Source organism: Coffea arabica, chromosome 10e, assembly GCF_036785885.1.
Source record: "Coffea arabica cultivar ET-39 chromosome 10e, Coffea Arabica ET-39 HiFi, whole genome shotgun sequence".
Lineage (NCBI taxonomy): Eukaryota > Viridiplantae > Streptophyta > Magnoliopsida > Gentianales > Rubiaceae > Coffea > Coffea arabica.
In genome coordinates, this window is record NC_092328.1 from 39,052,343 (window position 1) to 39,071,112 (window position 18,770).

The following is an 18,770-nucleotide window of genomic DNA, read 5'->3' on the forward strand; positions in this document are numbered from 1 at the left end:
ATATGTGATCATGCACTATAGAAAATGTAGGCAGGTAGGTCACAATAGTGCTACCTGCAAACATGTTCCAGATTCTGGTGTTGCTGGTCCATCTCACTCTGTTGGCACTACCAAAACTACTAGAAATCTGCTATGAGGGCTGCCACAAAATCCGATAGAAGTAGTTCTAGGAATGCTGGTATAGGTGTTGAATCTGGTTTACATAAAAGTGATTCTAGTGCAGATATTCCCCAACATGAAGCATTTACACGGCCTGAAACTTTGACAAGAGAAGAGGGGCAATCAAACAACACTAACACTGCTCCTGTTATGCCTTCACAAGTCAATAGTGTTGGATATGTGAAAACTTGTAATGCCGAAAATGAACAAAGACCAAATGCTGCTGCTACAACAACCAAGCCAAAACAAATATTAGGAAGACTAATGCACCAGTTAGTCCTCAATTTTGGTCCTGCTATTTTGACATTTTTCTTACTTTTTTTGTTTAACTTACGATGTGCTCATACTGTCTATATTTGCTGCCCATAGATAAGAAGGATTAGGCCTACAACTGCTAACCAAGATACCAGTGGCACTGCTAGACATATAAATTCTGGTGCTCATAAAAAGACAGAGTAAGGCAAAAGAAAGTTGAGTGATATAGATAAAATCATAATCAACACTAACTACGAATACTTGGGTAAAAACCTCCTTTTAAGGTAGGTAGATGGGCTGGAAGTTCAAGAAGCACCAGAGGTGGAGGCTCAACTTAAGGGGTCCATGATATTGACTGATTTTCTTTTCTTTTGTTTCTTCAACTAAAGTAGTCTTTTGTATGGTATCTGTTGTTTGAGATTGACAGATTTAGGAGGCATGACATGTTTAAACAAATGGTAACTTTTGTTGGAGGTTTAGAGTGTTCATTTGATACTTCTGTCAATTGATTGTAATTATGGACAAGTAACAAAGGCTGAAATATTGACTGATGCTTTTGTCAATTGCTGATTTTGCCTTCTCTAGTTATGTCGATTTGTATTTGCCATGTATAACACCAAAGGAACAGCTCATGTCTAAATTCACAACTATAACATTGTAGGGAAAGAAACTATATTTCCATTCCAAAAGGGTGAATAACACTTGACAAAATGAGGTGTAAACATCAGTATTACATCTAACAATATGTACAACAAACAAAACTACCGACAAGCAATGTTTTCAGAACCGGACCGGACCGGGTGGTTCGATCGGTTGGACCGCGAACCGGACATACCACCGGTCCGGTCTAGTATCAAACCCGGAAGTTAATGAAAAATCGCTAAAAACTGGTCGAACCATATGAACTGCTAAAAATCGTACAAATCGTAACCCGGCGGGCTCAAATTCGAACCTGGGTCTCCATGTTCACATAAGACAATCCCACCACTTGACTACAGTCATAGGACAAGTTCAGTTTGTCGAGAATTCTACTTAACTTGACTAAAAAATAGATTAAAAAAATGAAACCCTAACATTAAGAAAAGTACGTCTGCTGTTTAAAAAAATGAAACCCTAACAGCAGACGTACTTTTCTTTCAATCCATTACTTTCTCGGCTTCAGGCTTCTAGGCCAACGGCTCCTTCAGTTCTCCTCTTGAATTTTTTTTTTCAATTTTTTCTTCTTAACCCTTTCAAACCCAAATATCCACAACAAAATTTTCTCAATCCTTCACGGCTTCACCATTATTATCAGGCTATCATCTTTAGCAGATTGTAGACAAGTCGGAAATTTCAACTTTCACAAGATATTTGAGACTCAAGAGCTTTTCCTGTTTTCCATCATCTTGGTAAGTTTAATTTTTCCCTTTTCCAGGTTTTTGTTTTCTATATTATTATCTTTAGCCGATTTTTTTGCATTTTCTTCTTTTTCCCCCCAATTTTCATCTGTTTCCCCAAATTTTTGTTTTATTTTATTTGATTAATTAAGGATGAAATTATGAATCATTAATTATTTTGAAATCATATTTGGAGGAGCTATTTTTTGGATGAAGCATCAAATTAATAAAATTAGACATGGATGAAGTATCAAATTAATAAATTTTGTATCAATGATTGTTCTATTTTTTCTATGCTGTTTATTGTGTTTTTATTGCTTTTTCTATGCTGAAGTAATTAGTCTACCGAATGCTCATTCATCTTGAATTTTATAGGTTTCACTGAAGCAACAAAGTTAAAGACATGTTAAAGTTGATTTGTGAAAGTTGTCAAACAAAAGCTTAAAAAAAAAGTGCCAAATCGGACCACATGTTTGTATGTCTTGGTAAATATGTAAATGGTAACCTCAGGATCCCATCAATTGACCATTTATTTACACTTGCCGCTAGGGTCGTTAGAACCATTAAATTTGTTGGCACAAAATCGACTGTATCTCAATTGATGTTTGTTTCATTTATAGCTGGTTAGAGTTATTCTTACTCGAAAGTTTCATTTATTCTGTATATTAGATTTTTTTTTGAGTTTGACCAATTAGATTTATATTTTTATAATAAAATTTTAACTTTTTCAGATTAAGTTGATGAAATTGTGAAGGTGGTGTTGTTGCTTATCATGCCACTGATGGAAGTTTGTTATTCAAACGGTTTGTCTTGAATATGAGTTGGACTCTTTTATGGACTTGTTTAAGGATTGTAAAAGAATTTCAATATTTATTTTATTTATTTTTGTGTTTTTATTTGTGATAATTGGTGAACATTTGGATTGTATCTATTTATGTTTGTAATGAATTTATGAAATTTTATGAAAACTTGTGGTGAATTATGATATTTTAATTATGTTTATCATTCCAGGTTTTATGTATAACTTTTAGGAAATTTATTATTATTTCAACTTAAATTTAGTTATGTTGGTGAATGCATTTTAGAAACTTAAGTTATCAATAACCATGTTAAATTGTACATTAACTATCAAGTTCAAGTGTAGAATGAAGACTTGTGAAGTACTTAACACTAAAGTTGCAAAAAAGGAAGAAAAAAAAAAACCGGTGAACCGGCCGGTTGGACCTGTCGGACCGCAAACCGGCCCCCTCTCCGGTTCGCTGGCCGGTCCGAGTTTAGAAACATTGCCTACAAGAAGCTACCTGTTACAATGGTGTCCTAATATCCATCAATTTGCAACTTGCCAAAATAATAACCATCTCTAGGCCCCCAATCCATATCGATACAGTCACAATTGCCCAGACTACAACAACAAAAACAATGAACAATTTTTTCCTCGGTTTACTCCCAAGTTTCTCTTTCAGCTTTCTAACTTGGATCTCCATATTTTCAGCTTTGTTTGCCATCTTCGAACATCTTCTCACAATGCTTCATTCTCCGATTCTAGCCTATATGCTTTCCTCAGAATACTAGGTATTACTTGTTTCAACTCAGAATACTAGGTATTACTTGTTTCAAACAAGCACACATTTCATCATCATTCCACTCCTAATAGCCACATCCATCAACCTAACCAAAATTATTTGTCCCATCAAATTGTAAAACAACCCTTTAATTTCCCAACTTTAATCTCCAAAAAAAAAAAAATCACCTGATCACGAGCACATTCAAGGTATCTCCTTGTTGGGTTTCCATTAGTCCATTAAGTCTTTAAAATGGTTTTTGTTTTGCATTGACAAATCAAAGTTGCTTCCTTGTGTCTTGACATCGTGGAGCTTCCTTGCAAAGCAGAGATTCCAAAATAGTTGCTAAATTCACCTAATTTCTGGCCATAAAATCTCAAGAGAATGATGGGTTCAAGAAAGTTGGGACAAGCTACTGTGATTCGGTCGTTTATAAAAATAAAAGTTAGCCAAAGAGGTGAACCGACGATTTTACCCCTCCAAAGTCAAGCCTCCAAGTGGAGATAAAGGATTTCCATTTGTCTTAACAGTAAAATTACATGGAATGCTACAAAACATGCACTTTGGTTAGTTCAGAGACATTTTTGGCTATTAAATTACTTTAGTGACCTGAACAAGCACTAGTGTATAGTATAGTGACATTTTTGGCGATTTGCTCTTTTTTTTTTGTCAATTCACCTATTAAACTTCTTAAAGTGCACTCTTTTGACAATTCTGCTTGTTTTCATAATTATTTTAGACAAGAATTAGAAGGACATGTCATGCACACTTTATCCTTTAAGGACATTCTTATCATGACCAAAATAGCATGGTTTCATAAATTTAATGAGTCCATTACGTAGAAAATATGTATAGAAAATTTCAAATCACCCACCGTTTCCCTTTTTTTTTGGGGGGCATCTATTCTGTTATGGAACTTTTAAAGAGTGTAATACTTTGACAACTTCGTAACAAGACTAAATGCCCCAAGAGGATGAGGTTTGCATGCCACATGCTTATGCTTCCATTTGAGGTTACTGTGGAAACTAACGGAGTAACCACGATCGTACAGTTTCGGAAGTTTAATTGGCAAATTGACACAAAAAAGTTTCGTGGGGCAATCAAAAAATTCTTGAATGTTATTGACTGCTGATGCACTCTACCTCCTCCAGAAAGGAAGAAGGAAAAACTACACGGCCAAGGTTAAGCAATGCCTCTCCGTTTTAGAATTGAGAATACGTAGATGCATTTTTTCCCGCTTTTACTTCCACATTTTTGTCTTTAAGAACAAAGAAAACAAGAAGAAAAAAGCCATAAAAAAGATTATCTTAGAACATGATTTATACAAGGCAATACATGTTTTATATTTTCCACAACAACAATGCAATCCTAAACTAATTACTTAAACTGCACTCATCCTTGGGAACCTAGGGTGGAGTTTGATCTAGTTCAGTTCAGAAGGGTCATATACATTAACTTGAAACAAGAGGAAATAATGTGACACTTTACCAAAGCATGTTAGGAACTTCTTTGTGGTAACGTTTCAAAAGCAGAAACAGTGTTCTCGAATTTAATACGATGTAATGGTGCCCCACTTTGCTTGATAGCACAAGCCTGTTTATCTTCCAGTGGGCAGCGAGCCTTCAACATTGAAAAGACATGGCTATTCAAACGCCTTGCCTTCTTCATAGCCTCCAATAGGCCCTCCAACGCCTAGTTAAGACAGAATTTTGGTGAGTAAAGAAGAAATAATTTTAAAAAAAAGGAAGTACATGAATGGCCATTTTCAATCTAGAAAGTGAAATTAAGAGTAGACTGTATAAAAGGCTTCTGTATTTGCGTCAGGACTGAAAGTTATCATCATTTAAAATGCCGAAACCACGATCCTCACTGTAGCAGAAACGTTAAGTGCAAGAAATTAGCTGGCTCATGCGAAAGTATTGGTTCCTTAAAAACATACTAGGCATATTAACCCATATAAAGATTAGTTGTGAACAGGGAGTCGTCCAAAATGTGAACCATCAGGTAAAATATATACACACACACACACACACACACATACATATATATATATATATATATATATATATAATAGACCATCTAAATTAACATCGAAGTTGTAACACAAATAAAATTAACTTTGCATACAAGTATACTCCAGCTGTTGTACAGGGGTCCTAAATGGTAATCCAAGTTCTTAGTACAGACAACATTTATGAGAATAAGAGCATTAAGCTAATTCCACAGAATGGTTGAATTTTTTTACATTACAGCTGCTTCTATATCAAATTATCCATGGCTATTAGTGGCATTGTGTTCTATGACAATGTTAGTACTAAAAGTTTTTACAGTAATACTCAAATATAGGCACATGAAGTCGTTTTCGGTAGTTTCAGATATGAGGATTCTAGGAGGTAAACTTGGATCCCTAAGATCCTAAGCCTTTATGGTGCTGAATTGATTAAGTACGTTATCAAGATTACTTCACCAAAAGAAGTCTTGGCATCCAACTCTTGCTGTCAATGTGACTGCTGCAAGTGCATCATATATGTTTGAATTCAATACAATTATGTTAATTGAGTTGCATCTCAAATATATTCCTGGAATAATGTTGCTTTTACTTTCTTGCTTTCTTCATCCAAAATCTTGACATTGCCCTTTTGTGCATTAATTCTTATTAGCTCTACAAAAATCCAAGTCCATCTTATAAACAATTTCCTTTTTGGTGGTGCATCTGCTTTTGCCTGATCAATTTAAGTAATGCTTCAATAACATTGAGGAAATATCCAACTCACTAAGGAGTTTTATCCAATGCATCCATTGTTGCAACTGATTTCTCCTTCTGTCCAAACAATTGACAGTTAAAAGGGCAAGTATACAGATCAAAGTTCAGGAACATACATTTCTTTATGTTATACAGCACAGAGGTTTCCATATGACTAGTTGACATTTTGTAGGACTGAGAGAATACAAAACATACGAGGTACTTCTGACAAGAAAATCAATGAAATATAACACTGAGAAACAGTGGCTGGGCTTGACTTGATATCTTTTGAACTACTTTTAAGTAAATCAATTCCTATATGTACTCCTCAAGGATAAACGCAACATAACTGTTTTAGCACAAACTTTGTTCTTTAGGAGTCTTCAGCCAGGTTTGATCCTTCTGAACGTCTAAGCTGTTCATTCTTCCCTCTTTGTAGATACTTATTTGATGGAGAGATGTCCTAGTGGTTTAGAGGCATTTCATAATTTTAACAAATAAGTTTACCAAATTCATCTCCCAAACCTCTTGCCAACACAACTGTATATTTCTAAGCAGAGTTAGCCTAAAACAAAACCATTGCTTTAGAATCAGTGTAGGAAATGAATGTCCTATTCAAAGAAGCTCGTAAGCTTATCCATCTAATGCAGCATACATAGAAAAACCAATCAAACTATCACCAATTTATATAAAACACAACAGAATAGAAGGCAGAGAGAAAAAAATCACCAACATACCTAAATAATTGATCATTAGATTTATCAAACTTTTGAAATAAAAAGAGGATTAAAAGATGTATACCTGGACAGAATGAGCATTCTTGTGGGTTGGGGTGACTGCTTCCACCTCCGCCACGTTGAGGACTTGGTGGGAAAAATCAAAAAGCTCAAAATGCAATTGTTGGCCGAGTAAGTAGATGATAGTACAGCCACCCCAAGCAACTGAATCACCCAACATTTCTTGATTGTTTGGCTGCATCTGAACAGAATCCTCCAAGTATTCCTGTATAGATGAAAATAATCAATGATCAAATAAATATCTTGTAAAGGATAGCATACAAGAAAACAAGCGTGATCAATTATTTTGCTCTCAGAAGCTAAGGTGGAAAAAGAACAAGCAAACAAGACACTAATACTTGACTGATAATACTTTGAAAAAAGAACATATCAACTACAACTTTAGAATATCAAAGTTTCTCCATGGCACTCATAGAAAAAGAAAGTAAGTGCTATCGGTATTGCAACTAAGTATTTGGTCTGGGTAATATCTATAGTTCTACATATTGTTTTATCAGTGTACAGATTCGTAGAAGTATCATCCATTACCACAGCCAGTAAGCCTAGTACAGCAATGTTGAACTAATCCAAGACAAATGGACTATATTCATTTCTTCAACTGAAATATCATAATGGCATTTACAATTACACTTACAATTTGGAGGCCACTGAATAAACGATAGAAGTCCTTCGAAGTTGTAATGTCGACAAACCCCGTCTTTGGAGCTGCACTCCATTTGCTACAGTATTTATCTAGAGCTGCGCTTGTGAAAGCAAGTGCATATTCCAGAACACTTCCAGTATTTATATTGGCCTTGTACAAAAGATCTGTAACAAATCTCTCCAATAGTTATTTCCGAAGTGAGCAAATCCAAACTCAAATGACTAAACAAAAACATTGATATGGCTTATTAGAAGCAATCCATGACGAAGCACATCCTAACAACTATTATCAATTTATATAAACTAGTTCTGCCCTTAGGCAGGAAGCAAGGAGGAAATGTTGCAGGAAGGGGAATACAGCTGTGAGTGTATAATTGTTAATTGCTGTTAGACAACCAGCAGATAACAGCTGCTACTTTAAAGAAAACCAACAGTAGAAAGACCACCTAATTTTCTCAGCCAGCATCTTCTATACTGGGTGCAACATTCTGTATGGGACCTTACTCAAAAACACGGGCCAACTACGAAATCATCTCTATCTAAGACTGATATAATCCAGCAAGAAACTAATTCCACCATTAAGTACTTTAAAAATCATCATTTACCAAGGACTCAAAGTAGGAAACGAATTCCATTACTAAGTACTTTAAACATCATCATTTGATTCATATACCTCTGACTTAAAGTAACTAACAAAGAAAAAATTATAAGAAACTTAAAGAATTTAATGGCATTTAGACAAATGAAAAACGCTGAAATACATGATAGCAAGGTATTCATGGAAATGCTTTCTGTGATTAAGAAAATTAAACAACGAGCACCAAATAAAATAATCAAATATATTACTGAAAGAATATTAATGCAAAGTGATATGTCTTCAGTCACTTCTAATCATTAAATTTCCATTAAGTGTAACCTACATACAGCCTACTTTTGGTCTCTTTGCCGCAATCTAGATAAAAAAGAACATGTAATCCTCTGCCCCTTCATCGTATTTATACGACACAGTGACATCATGTCTCAATCTCTTAACCTTTTTCCTTGTGAATTTAAATAATGGCTGTCCCACAACCTAAAACAGGAACCACGGATGCTCCAAAAAAACTTATATGATGCTGTAATGTTAGTCTGACTTAACTTTGACCAAAATCATTTATGTTATGGTATTATGCTAATAAGCTACATTGGCAGGGTAAGAGGAGATGATAGATAAATATGCAAGTAGTTCTCCACAAACACAGTAAGTTTGTTTGCCTTGAAGCAGGAATTTGCTGCTTAGAACTTTGCAGGTCTGCTGACTTTAAGTATGTTATAAAGTGACATTACAAGATGAAGATTGGAGGATGGAAATCATGTACCAGCAGCTTCTGCTTGTCTGGATATGGTTTGAAATGATTTTGGATTTAAGCAGCCAGGGTCTGACAAAACAGCAGCACTTGTTGATTTAAAGAGAGTGACAATAGGGCTTTCTCCTGCTTCCTCAGACTGCAAGATCTGTCCATCAGTACCAGGTATCAAGCCCAGCCAAGGGGCTGTCTGCATGAAATTGATAGTATCCACTTCCCTCTGTTGAACATGACAAACTAGAGAAGTTAGATGTATTCAATGTTTGTTTGATACCTCAATTTGGATTTCACATGCTTGATCATCAAATGAAATAGTAGAAGAAGCATAATTTGTGATTTGATAAAGAATTTGAGTAAGATAAGAGTGAATGAAGTAGCTAAATAATCTTAATGTTTATCAAATTGTTAAGAAGCAAATAAGCAAAATTAGGTGCACAGTGCACATAGCTCTTCGAGCATAATTTCCAAATATGTCCAGTATTCACTTTTTTATGGAGACAGGCATATTCTAGTCTGAATTCAGCTGTCCTGAAAAGGTAAAGGAGTAAAACTTCTGGTGTGAGCTATCCTTTCAATATTGATGAAGCTATGTGCAAACAGGTACTATGCGGATCCACATGTATGGTAAGGAGCAACTAGTGCACTAGCAATGCTATTCTATACTAAAATAGGGGATGGCAGGTTTATAGAAGACTACAAACCTCTGACAGCGTTAGTACCAATTTTCAATAAAATAATCTTATGGTTTCTAATACGACAGATCATTTGAATAATCTCAGTAACTTCAGAGCAGATGATGCGTTCTCTACAAGAGCTTCTAGTGCTTGGAAGTATCACCTGATCATATATTACTATCCAAGGGCAAAGATTAAAACTGCTGCACAAAACAAAGTGCAGAAGGCCAACTCTATGTTGGATCTGCAGTTTTGCAGTTTATGGATAATGTTTTTTCTTCAGCAAGATATCCTAATGGTGCAAAACATTTGAAAAGCATGATGGCTGAGAGACCTGGCCAACTTGTATCTCAAGCCCTCTATGAACCACTGATATGGAGTTGGTGCCATTTAGTTATCCATGAAGTAAAAAAAAAAAAGAACAGAATGGAAGGTAATGGAAAGAAGAGTATGATGAATTCTACTCCTTATGGTGGCATATAACATTTTCCAGAAAATATGGTGACGAAAACCTCAAATGAAACATCAGAAGTCACATTACCAGAGAGAGGTTTTACTTCTGTACCTAAAAATTTCACCAGTTTTAAGTGAATGACTCAACAGCCCAAAATCTGAATCTAAGAATCCAATACCTATTCCAGAAAAATTTCTTCATCTTGATTCACTTCCCAACATTATTGTACAACTTAAGAACTCACCAGAACAATGTCAAGAAGCCCCATCCAGTACAACACACTTCCAACCTCCTTGATTCCGTGAATAACCTCTGCTTTGATTTCTGTCTTTGACTGCCAGCAGTTAAGATGTTCTTTAATGATCCTCATACAACCTAAGCAATATGACAAGAAGTACAACATTATGGTCCGTCTTGATTGATAGTAATTAGAAACTCAAATGTAAATTTGTCTGAAAGACAAAAAGAGGCAGCACAATGTTGCTCTCCTTCATACCACACAATTAAAACATGAAGATCCAATACCAGTCTTCCGTGCAACAAATCATCTCTAAGAACTAGAAAAAATTCAGCTCAAAGTGTGGTTATATTGAATACCACCTAAGACCATATCTTAAGGAAATGTACTCGTAACTCTTTCCAAATTGAAGCTATTAGGGTAAGCCTTGGGTAGACACAAGAAACACAACTTATGATCTGCATCATAACTGAAGAGCTTTGAAGAAGCATAATCTCATAGATTCACATTCATTTTCTGACACCTAGAATATAGTCTGAACTTCTATTTTCAGCATTTAACTGCCCAGTAAAAACACCAGAGATATATGCAAAAGTAATGCCAAAACTTTAAGAAGAACATTCCTGATAAAGCGATTGTACTGTAAAAGTAAATTATCACACGCAATATACCAGTCACACCACCATCAAAAGAAAGGAGTCCGATAGACTTGGGTAAAGCTTCTTGCAAACCTGTAACCATTGGCTCAAGCGATGTTATCTGAAATAAGATGAGATAAGCTTTAAAAGATAACAACATGTATCAAAAAATAGTTCATATGTTACTGAAGATCCAAAAGCGAAGCATAAATGGATACACATGTTTAGGCTAGGTTGTTCATTTGAAGACAACAATGATTACGACGTATGCAACATCAATAGAAGACATGAAAAGTTGGATTGTACAGGTCTCTTGCAACAAGAATTGCAAGCAGAGCTAGTTGCAAAATCAAAACAAAAAGATCAATGATAAACAAGGAAAATGCTACATGGAAATTGAAACTCAAATAACCAGAAAAGAAGATAGGCAAAAGCTTCAAAAATTAAACATAATTTGCAATTGAATTCTACAAAATCAGCTAATAAATCCCAAACCCTAGAAAACCTGGAGATTCTGTATCCCAAACTATAGATCCCTTAAACCTAAACCTAAAATGATTCCTATACATCACACGCAAAACTACCATAACAGATTTATAAGAATCGCAAAGATATATATGTAAAACCAAACTTATTATCCTCCCTTTCCCTCAGTGGAGGTCAAATTCTTACAACTGTGCTGAACTAGATCTACATCACAGACTTGGAGACTGCCTAAAATAGATCTATATGCTTTTGATGTTCTCAAGGCATGTTTAAATGCACCTACATTATCTAATGACACAGTCAGTTTTTTCCTTAGGAAATTATGACCTCCATAGGTGCGCAACAGTTTGCAACTATTTGGGTTCCAGCTTATATATTCTATCAATTTGATCAACCAAAATGGGGTACTTTAAAATCCGACTCCTAATAAGAAGCCGAGCATCTGCAAGTTTTCTGATGCGTGTGCTTCTCCAAATTCTGATTTTTTCAGAATAAAAAACTTGGAATGCTTTGCAAAAAGTAATTTACATACAAATAAACCATCTAGCAACCAACTTATAGCAAGCCTTCAGCACCATGTGGAAAAGGGAGGACTGCACAATTTTTTATGTGACAATACATCAGCAAGTATCCTAAGCTATATAAAGGCCATAAAAAAATAAAAAATGCTTCTGATTTCCATAAGCACTTGCTCAGGTTCCTAAGATGCATTTTATCGAGAAAGAAACAGAAAAACTGAAGACTGCTACACCAGATATCATTTTCTTCTCAAACATGTTCAAAGCAAATCCACATTTGCATGATCTAGCCATCACTAAAGCAAGCAACAAAAGGACAATACACTGAGCTGTCAGACAAGGGGGATAACACTACAACAGGAATTACAATGCACTCCAAACTTGGGAAACTTTGGCACAGGCACTTATAGCTGGAAAGAGAAGTGCAGCTTTTAGGTTCTTCTGACTGGCATTTTGTGGAAGATACTCTGATAATTAGTAGATGGCTATTCAGTTGAGTTATCAAACTTACCATCTAACCAAGTAGCCAGAGTATAAGAACATAGAAAATTACATGTATTTCCAAAGTAAGATGCACAGGTAATGATGCACTAAATAATAACCAGGAAGTCGGAAAAAAAAAAAGAAAAAAAAAGGAAGTTGAATTAAAGAGTTCCTGGCATACGCAGGAATGCAAAAAGCAACAAAAACAAGATGAACATAAAGAAAGATATAAATGCATCAGCAATCTGAAAAGCGTTAAATTTATCAACCACAAAAAGAACTATAATTTAGCTATCTGTCAGGTAACATGTACCTTATTTGATAAATGATCTAATAGAGCTCGGATAAGCCAAGGCAGTGACCTAGAACCCAGCAGCCTAACAATGGAGTACATGTGAGGTATCCCAAAAAATCCACTATGTAATCGAGCAAAACTCTGGTATGCTGAATTCAGATCCTACAAAAAGGGAAAAAAACAAGGACAAGTTGATAAATGTTTTTGAGAAGGTTTGGTTATCAAGTACTACTACTCAAACAAAAACAAGCAGTTGAAGACCAACAGCAAGAAAATGAGGTATGAAGAACTAATGAACAAAGCTTCTAGAGAAAGACAGCAACTTGCATAATCGTTGAATCCTATACTTTGGACATCATCTTCAATTAACTCTTTTCAATGTTTTCCCAGTACTGAAAAAATGACAAGGCATCCTATCTTTGTAGTGTTTTACCAGATTTCAGCACCTTAGTAGCAAATATAGCAAGCAAATTTTGTGACACTGAATTCAAAACTGAAGTTTCCAGTTTGACTTCATGTAAGTTTTAGGAGGAAGTGTAAAAATGGTGACATTCAAACACACAGCCAAAACAATGTAGAAAAGAAGAGGGTAACATCTGACCCCTCAACATATTTCTTAAACCATTCAGAGAGACTCACACACTCCAATAAGCTATTTATGATTTAGAAGGTACCAAATCCCAATATTAGAAGTTTTAATCATTATTGTAATCAAAGAAGGAAACATGTCAGGCATTCAATTTTTGTAAAGTGGAGCATATACTTGATCTTTCTGTTTCAGATATCTCCAACTTGTAGACATGAGGAAATAGGATAGTCTACCAACTAAAATAGAAAAATTACAAGAACCAATCCTACTTGAGCAACCATTTCCTACCATCCGTTAATTAGACTTATGTTACCCTTCGCAGTCCATTCCTCCATTGGGCAGTCAGTTAGGGTTATCAAATATTTTCTCCATGGCTCCAACTCACCCACATTAATTAATTTTTCATGTACTTACCCAGCCAAACTTGTTATGGTAATATGTCAACAATAGTAATATCGAATAATGAAGTAAAACGTCCAAAGCCTAACTTTTCCCATTTTAAGCCTCTAACCAAATGTTTGTGCAAATCACAATGCAGACCATTATTAGCACCATTTAAGCTCAACTTAGGAGACAAAAGCACGAGTAGGTTTTTGATTTGTTGGTATTTTAGCAAAAGAGCTATTACTGAAATCATATGAGATTAAAAAAAGGAAAGGTACTTGGAAGAGGACATAGCAAGGAAAGCAAGCCACACAGCCATTTGCAGGTGTTTGACTCAAAGCAATTTATTTACCATGTGTAACCCATTGAAATATTTTCATAAAACAGAATGTTGACCTTGCAATAAAGCTAAACTGGATGAATCAACTTTGAACTATTGATTTAGTGATATTTTCTTACCTGAGTACCACAGTAGAAATTAGGCTTTGCATAGGGGACCGATGGCTTCTGAACGGGAACAATAGGAACTCTTGATGATCGAACAAAACGCTGAGTTGTGTTGCATAGGATGAAGTTTGGCAGGAAGTCATTTTGCATCTCTGTCCATATCTGGAAATATATCCAAACTGTCGTAAGCAACTAAATTTGTTGAGAGAGAGAGACAGAGAGAAACGAAAGGTACAGGCATTCCTGAAATCAAGAAAAGTTGTAAAAGTCCAGCAACATTCATTCTCAGTGTATACTTTAGATTAAGCTTTTTTTTTTTGGCTTTACCATTGTGCATGAACTAGAATTGCTCAATCTTCTACTATGTGTTTAATACTATTTGACTCCAAGAAACTCCAATTTCGACCACTAGACACCATTTCCAAATCAAATCTCTTAGAATTTTAAATGAGGATAACTGTACATATCCTAACGTGAAAGAAAACATACAAGGCCTTAACTATATGTGACTACATAGGCCATTTTCTTCTTCCAAAGCAAACTTCATGCTATATTTTCTTTTAGTACAAATCATGCTCTTAATTGGAGCCTTCAGAGTTTAACACATTCAATAGTTACTCGTTGTGTATAACAACAAAGAACTTCTGAAAAGTGCAAGGCAATTCGTACACCACAGTCAGCTGATGACTGAAATCAGGTTCACAAACTATACATCATTTTCATCATATCATGCAACCATGGACATGTGCAATCGGCTAAAACTTACAGGGCTTACCATGATTAATATTTCTCACTATACATTTTATACTAACATATAGAAGTCAAGTCATCATGGTTATGTGTCCTTAATTAAAAGAAATCAGCAAATGAACCATGAATCCACCATCGCTCTATGCTATGTACTTTAACAATCTATGAAGAAACTAAAATAAAAAGGTTGAACTTAGTGCAACTTCTTCTGAACTGTATGCCCTTTTCACTTGAAATGTTTACTTTACTGTGCTTAATATAAAGTTGCTCCACTTCACATGTCAATAGCCACAACCTATGTGCTATACTGGGATCTGCACTTAAGCACACACTTTACACTTTTGACTGCTATTCACCAGAGATTTAGCATAAGAAACAAATACAAGAAAAAAGAAAAATAAAACATTACAGATGCCAAATTTTGCTCACTCAAATGACTAATAATTCGAAAAAAAAAAAAACCTCTCCTCAATGTATGCTCTTCATAGCTTCGTTTATTCAGCAACAAAGAGATTTTGGTCTTTTAACTTTCCAAAAAAAAAAAAAGAAGAATTGGCAAAATGCGAGGTAAACAGAATCTGAAGTGATGGAGGGGACTAAACCTTCAGAATAATGGTATCTGAAGTGAGAGAAAATTGAGGACCAGGAGGTGATAGAGTCGTGCAAAACCATAATTGCTTATTTAAATGGGCAAGTAATAGTTTAGTTTATCAACCAACATTCACTATTGTGTTGTCACTATAAAAGTACGTACTTATCGTCAAAATTGCCCTATTACTTCTAGTAGAGAGAACAAATTCAAATTTTTTTTTTTCAAATTGAATCAAAGTCTTGAAAACAACTGATCATCAAATTCAATCAAATGACTTTATCTATTGCTATTGACTCCTATATGTACTGTTTCTCTCCTTTCCAGTTTAACCATCATGAATTTCAGTACAGATGCCAATGATCATCAAATTGCCTTGAACCAAATATTCATCATTATGAGTTTAGACCATCAATTTGTGGTGCTTCCGAAAATCAATTAACACATGAACTAGCTTCAATAAATAAGCGAAAGAAAAATGTTAGTCACCCATTTCCTGTGCATTAGACTGGTCATTAGTCTACAGTCCTTGACAATTTGAAGAAAAATATAGGGTAAATTACTTATTACCCCCTGTGATTTTACATAATGCCAGATAACCCCCCCCCCAGGGTTTTAATAGCCACATAACCCACCCTGGTTTTATGTAAAGTGGAAAATGAACGGAATGCACAATCAGTTACGGTGTTTATACCAAACGCACTTTAAAAGTGCCTGTGATAAAATCTTAATATCCATGTAACCCCCTTCTAGTTTGTATAAATATCCACTTTAGCCCTCACGGTTTTTGCATTTATCCACGTAATCCCCTATGCTTTTATTTTTAGCATTTAAGTAAGGGCACTATTAGTATTTCAACTAACAACGTTACATAGGTTATTTTCTGTCGAGTTTCCACTTTACATAAAACCATTGGGGAGGAAGTGGAAATTTTGAAATGTTAGGGGGTCATGTGACAATAGGTGAAACCACAGGGGGGTTATACGTAATTTACCCAAAAATATATGGTCTCCCATTTAAATTAAGGTTTTTTACTATTTTAAACATTTTCTCCTTAACATTTTAAAAGAGTTGTTACAGGTTGAAACTGTTAGCTGAACAAAGTCTAAATTTTTTTTTTTGGCATTGTCCATCTATAAGTAGCATAATACCTCAAATAGCCACCATTTCCCATCAACATTAGCTACAAGACACACATAAGAATTTCCCTACCAGAAGCAGACCACTAACATACACAAATATAACACCTCATGGAGCTGTGCAGACTTCTTCTTTTTGTATTTAAAAACAGGTGTATCGATCAGTCATCTGAAGCTCCTTGAGTTGAAGCATGACCTATTAGCATTTATCCAATCCTCTCTGAAGAACTGGCTGGAATCCCAGATCTGAGTGTTTGTCCATGAAAGGAAGGGGGAGGGGGGGGCAACAGAAATTTTGCAACAGAAATAATAATTCTAACCTGAGAAGCAAGCCGACTGGAGTAGGAAACGAGGGACACATTCTCTTGCATTTCATTGAGCATAAGATTAAATGAATCTATTGTAAGATCTTTCGACAGTAATTCATGAGCAAGTTGTAAGGCGCTGAGAAGTTTTTCCAATTCCTGAAACCACAGTAACAAATCTGCGAAGATGAGCACCAAGATACTCAAGAACCAATATACTGGAGAAAATGGTACTCAAGGATTACTCACAACAATAGCACATAAATCCTGAGACTCAAAGCGGTCAAATAAAAATTCAATGTTGTCTCTGAATACTTTGTTCATTCTTGCAGCAATCAAGCTTCTCAGGTCAATTGTCCGTCCAAGCAACTGTATTCAATCACCGAAGGGAAAAAAAATCATACAAGACAGAATAAATGCATATGAACAACTGAAACTAATTCCAATCATAGTCAGTCTACCTACATGTGTACCAGTAAAATATGAAGCAGTACAGTAATATTTATGATACACTTGTTAACGAGTCATGACAAATTAATATGATCAAGGGGAAATAATGATCAAAATTCCCTCTTGAAGATAAATGAGACAACACTCCAAACATACAGCCACGAGTCTTATGAGTTTAGACCTCATCCATCAGCTATGAAAGCAATACATAACCAGCTATAGATCCTTCAGCTATGAAAGCTATGCTTCAAGGCTCATGAAATATCACCAAGTTTAAATCTTTTTCCTCCAAGAAAAGCCACCCTGCAGTGGCAGGACATTTGCCTAAAGCTTATCATTATATATATCAATTCTTTTACATTTCAGTCATCATACCATCATTAATTGAATAACCTCTTTGCCACATAGTTTATTAAATTATTACTAAAAATAGCCAGCTTAAACTTTGTTTTCTTTAGAAACCTGTTGCTTCTACCATTAAAACATCCCATTTTTTTCTGCAGAATGCAGTCAAGCTTTTTCCTGGACAACTAGGTATGAATGTAGCAAAGCATTTTTGTCTGTATCATTATTGTCGATATTCAAGAAATTGTTTATAGAAGGTCAAATGTAATTATTCTATTTTCTCATTTTGGACAGCAGAAGTAGATATAAACCTAAATTTTCACAATTTATGCTGTATGACATTCCAAGGCAGAAAATACTGCAGAAAAAGATGTCCAGCATATGACAATCCTGTAGGATAAGATCCCAAATGAATATATGCTTTGATTGAACCATCATAATCTCCAACTTAACAAACATCATGAGAAAATTTGGAGGAATTGAAACCAAGACTCATTCAATCACCAGGCACGTTTAGTAACAAATCAAAACAAAGCCTAAGCCATGGGATAACAGAAAAAAGAATTCTTTATTGGTATGACATCAAGATTTTCGCACCTTCACTCTAGTCATTTTCAGAAGCGCAGTATATCTCATTGGTTGGAGTGAAAACTTTTCACCAATATCCAGTGCAAAGAGGAAAGAAGGATCAAGTAATTCACTGCAGAATTTGACAACAGATGAGAGTTGTTTCACATAAAATAATTTCTGGTAGGCAAAAAACTTAAATGCAGAACTACATACCTAGCTGCCCAGCTCTTATAGTAAGTAAAAATAGAGTCACACAACTTTGAAACAAATATATCAAAGCAATTGTCCACCTGATGGAAAGAAAAAGATAATTATGCATGGTTTTCTGTGGTGGGAAAGTATTTCAGGAAGAAATCCCTCGTAAAAGTTAAGAAGCTAAAGAAACCCACTATAAGAATAAAAAATAAAAAGAAAAATAAAAAAGAAAAGACAAACAGTATTTATACTTCTAGAATATTAAATCCCAGGTATGACAGTCACAAATATTCAACATTGAGTTAATATTCTTGGTACTCACTAGTCATGAATCAATCTAC

The 18,770-nt window shown here is 35.0% G+C and overlaps 1 protein-coding gene across 1 annotated transcript in view; it reads right to left on the reverse strand.

Moving 5' to 3' along the window:
- Window positions 1-5,928: 5,928 nt before the first annotated feature.
- LOC113712683 (protein PIR) overlaps window positions 5,929-18,770 on the reverse strand; it is a 29,323-nt gene continuing 16,481 nt past the window's right edge. The window contains exons 19-30 of the mRNA XM_072066736.1: window positions 18,448-18,524; window positions 18,262-18,364; window positions 17,119-17,238; window positions 16,885-17,028; window positions 14,099-14,248; window positions 12,685-12,828; window positions 10,918-11,005; window positions 10,253-10,383; window positions 8,893-9,100; window positions 7,527-7,699; window positions 6,897-7,097; window positions 5,929-6,173 (exon numbers count right to left, since the gene is read on the reverse strand). Coding sequence (XP_071922837.1) covers window positions 6,126-6,173; window positions 6,897-7,097; window positions 7,527-7,699; window positions 8,893-9,100; window positions 10,253-10,383; window positions 10,918-11,005; window positions 12,685-12,828; window positions 14,099-14,248; window positions 16,885-17,028; window positions 17,119-17,238; window positions 18,262-18,364; window positions 18,448-18,524 — 1,587 coding nt within the window. The 3' untranslated portion in view covers window positions 5,929-6,125. The remainder of the gene's footprint in view (window positions 6,174-6,896; window positions 7,098-7,526; window positions 7,700-8,892; window positions 9,101-10,252; window positions 10,384-10,917; window positions 11,006-12,684; window positions 12,829-14,098; window positions 14,249-16,884; window positions 17,029-17,118; window positions 17,239-18,261; window positions 18,365-18,447; window positions 18,525-18,770) is intronic.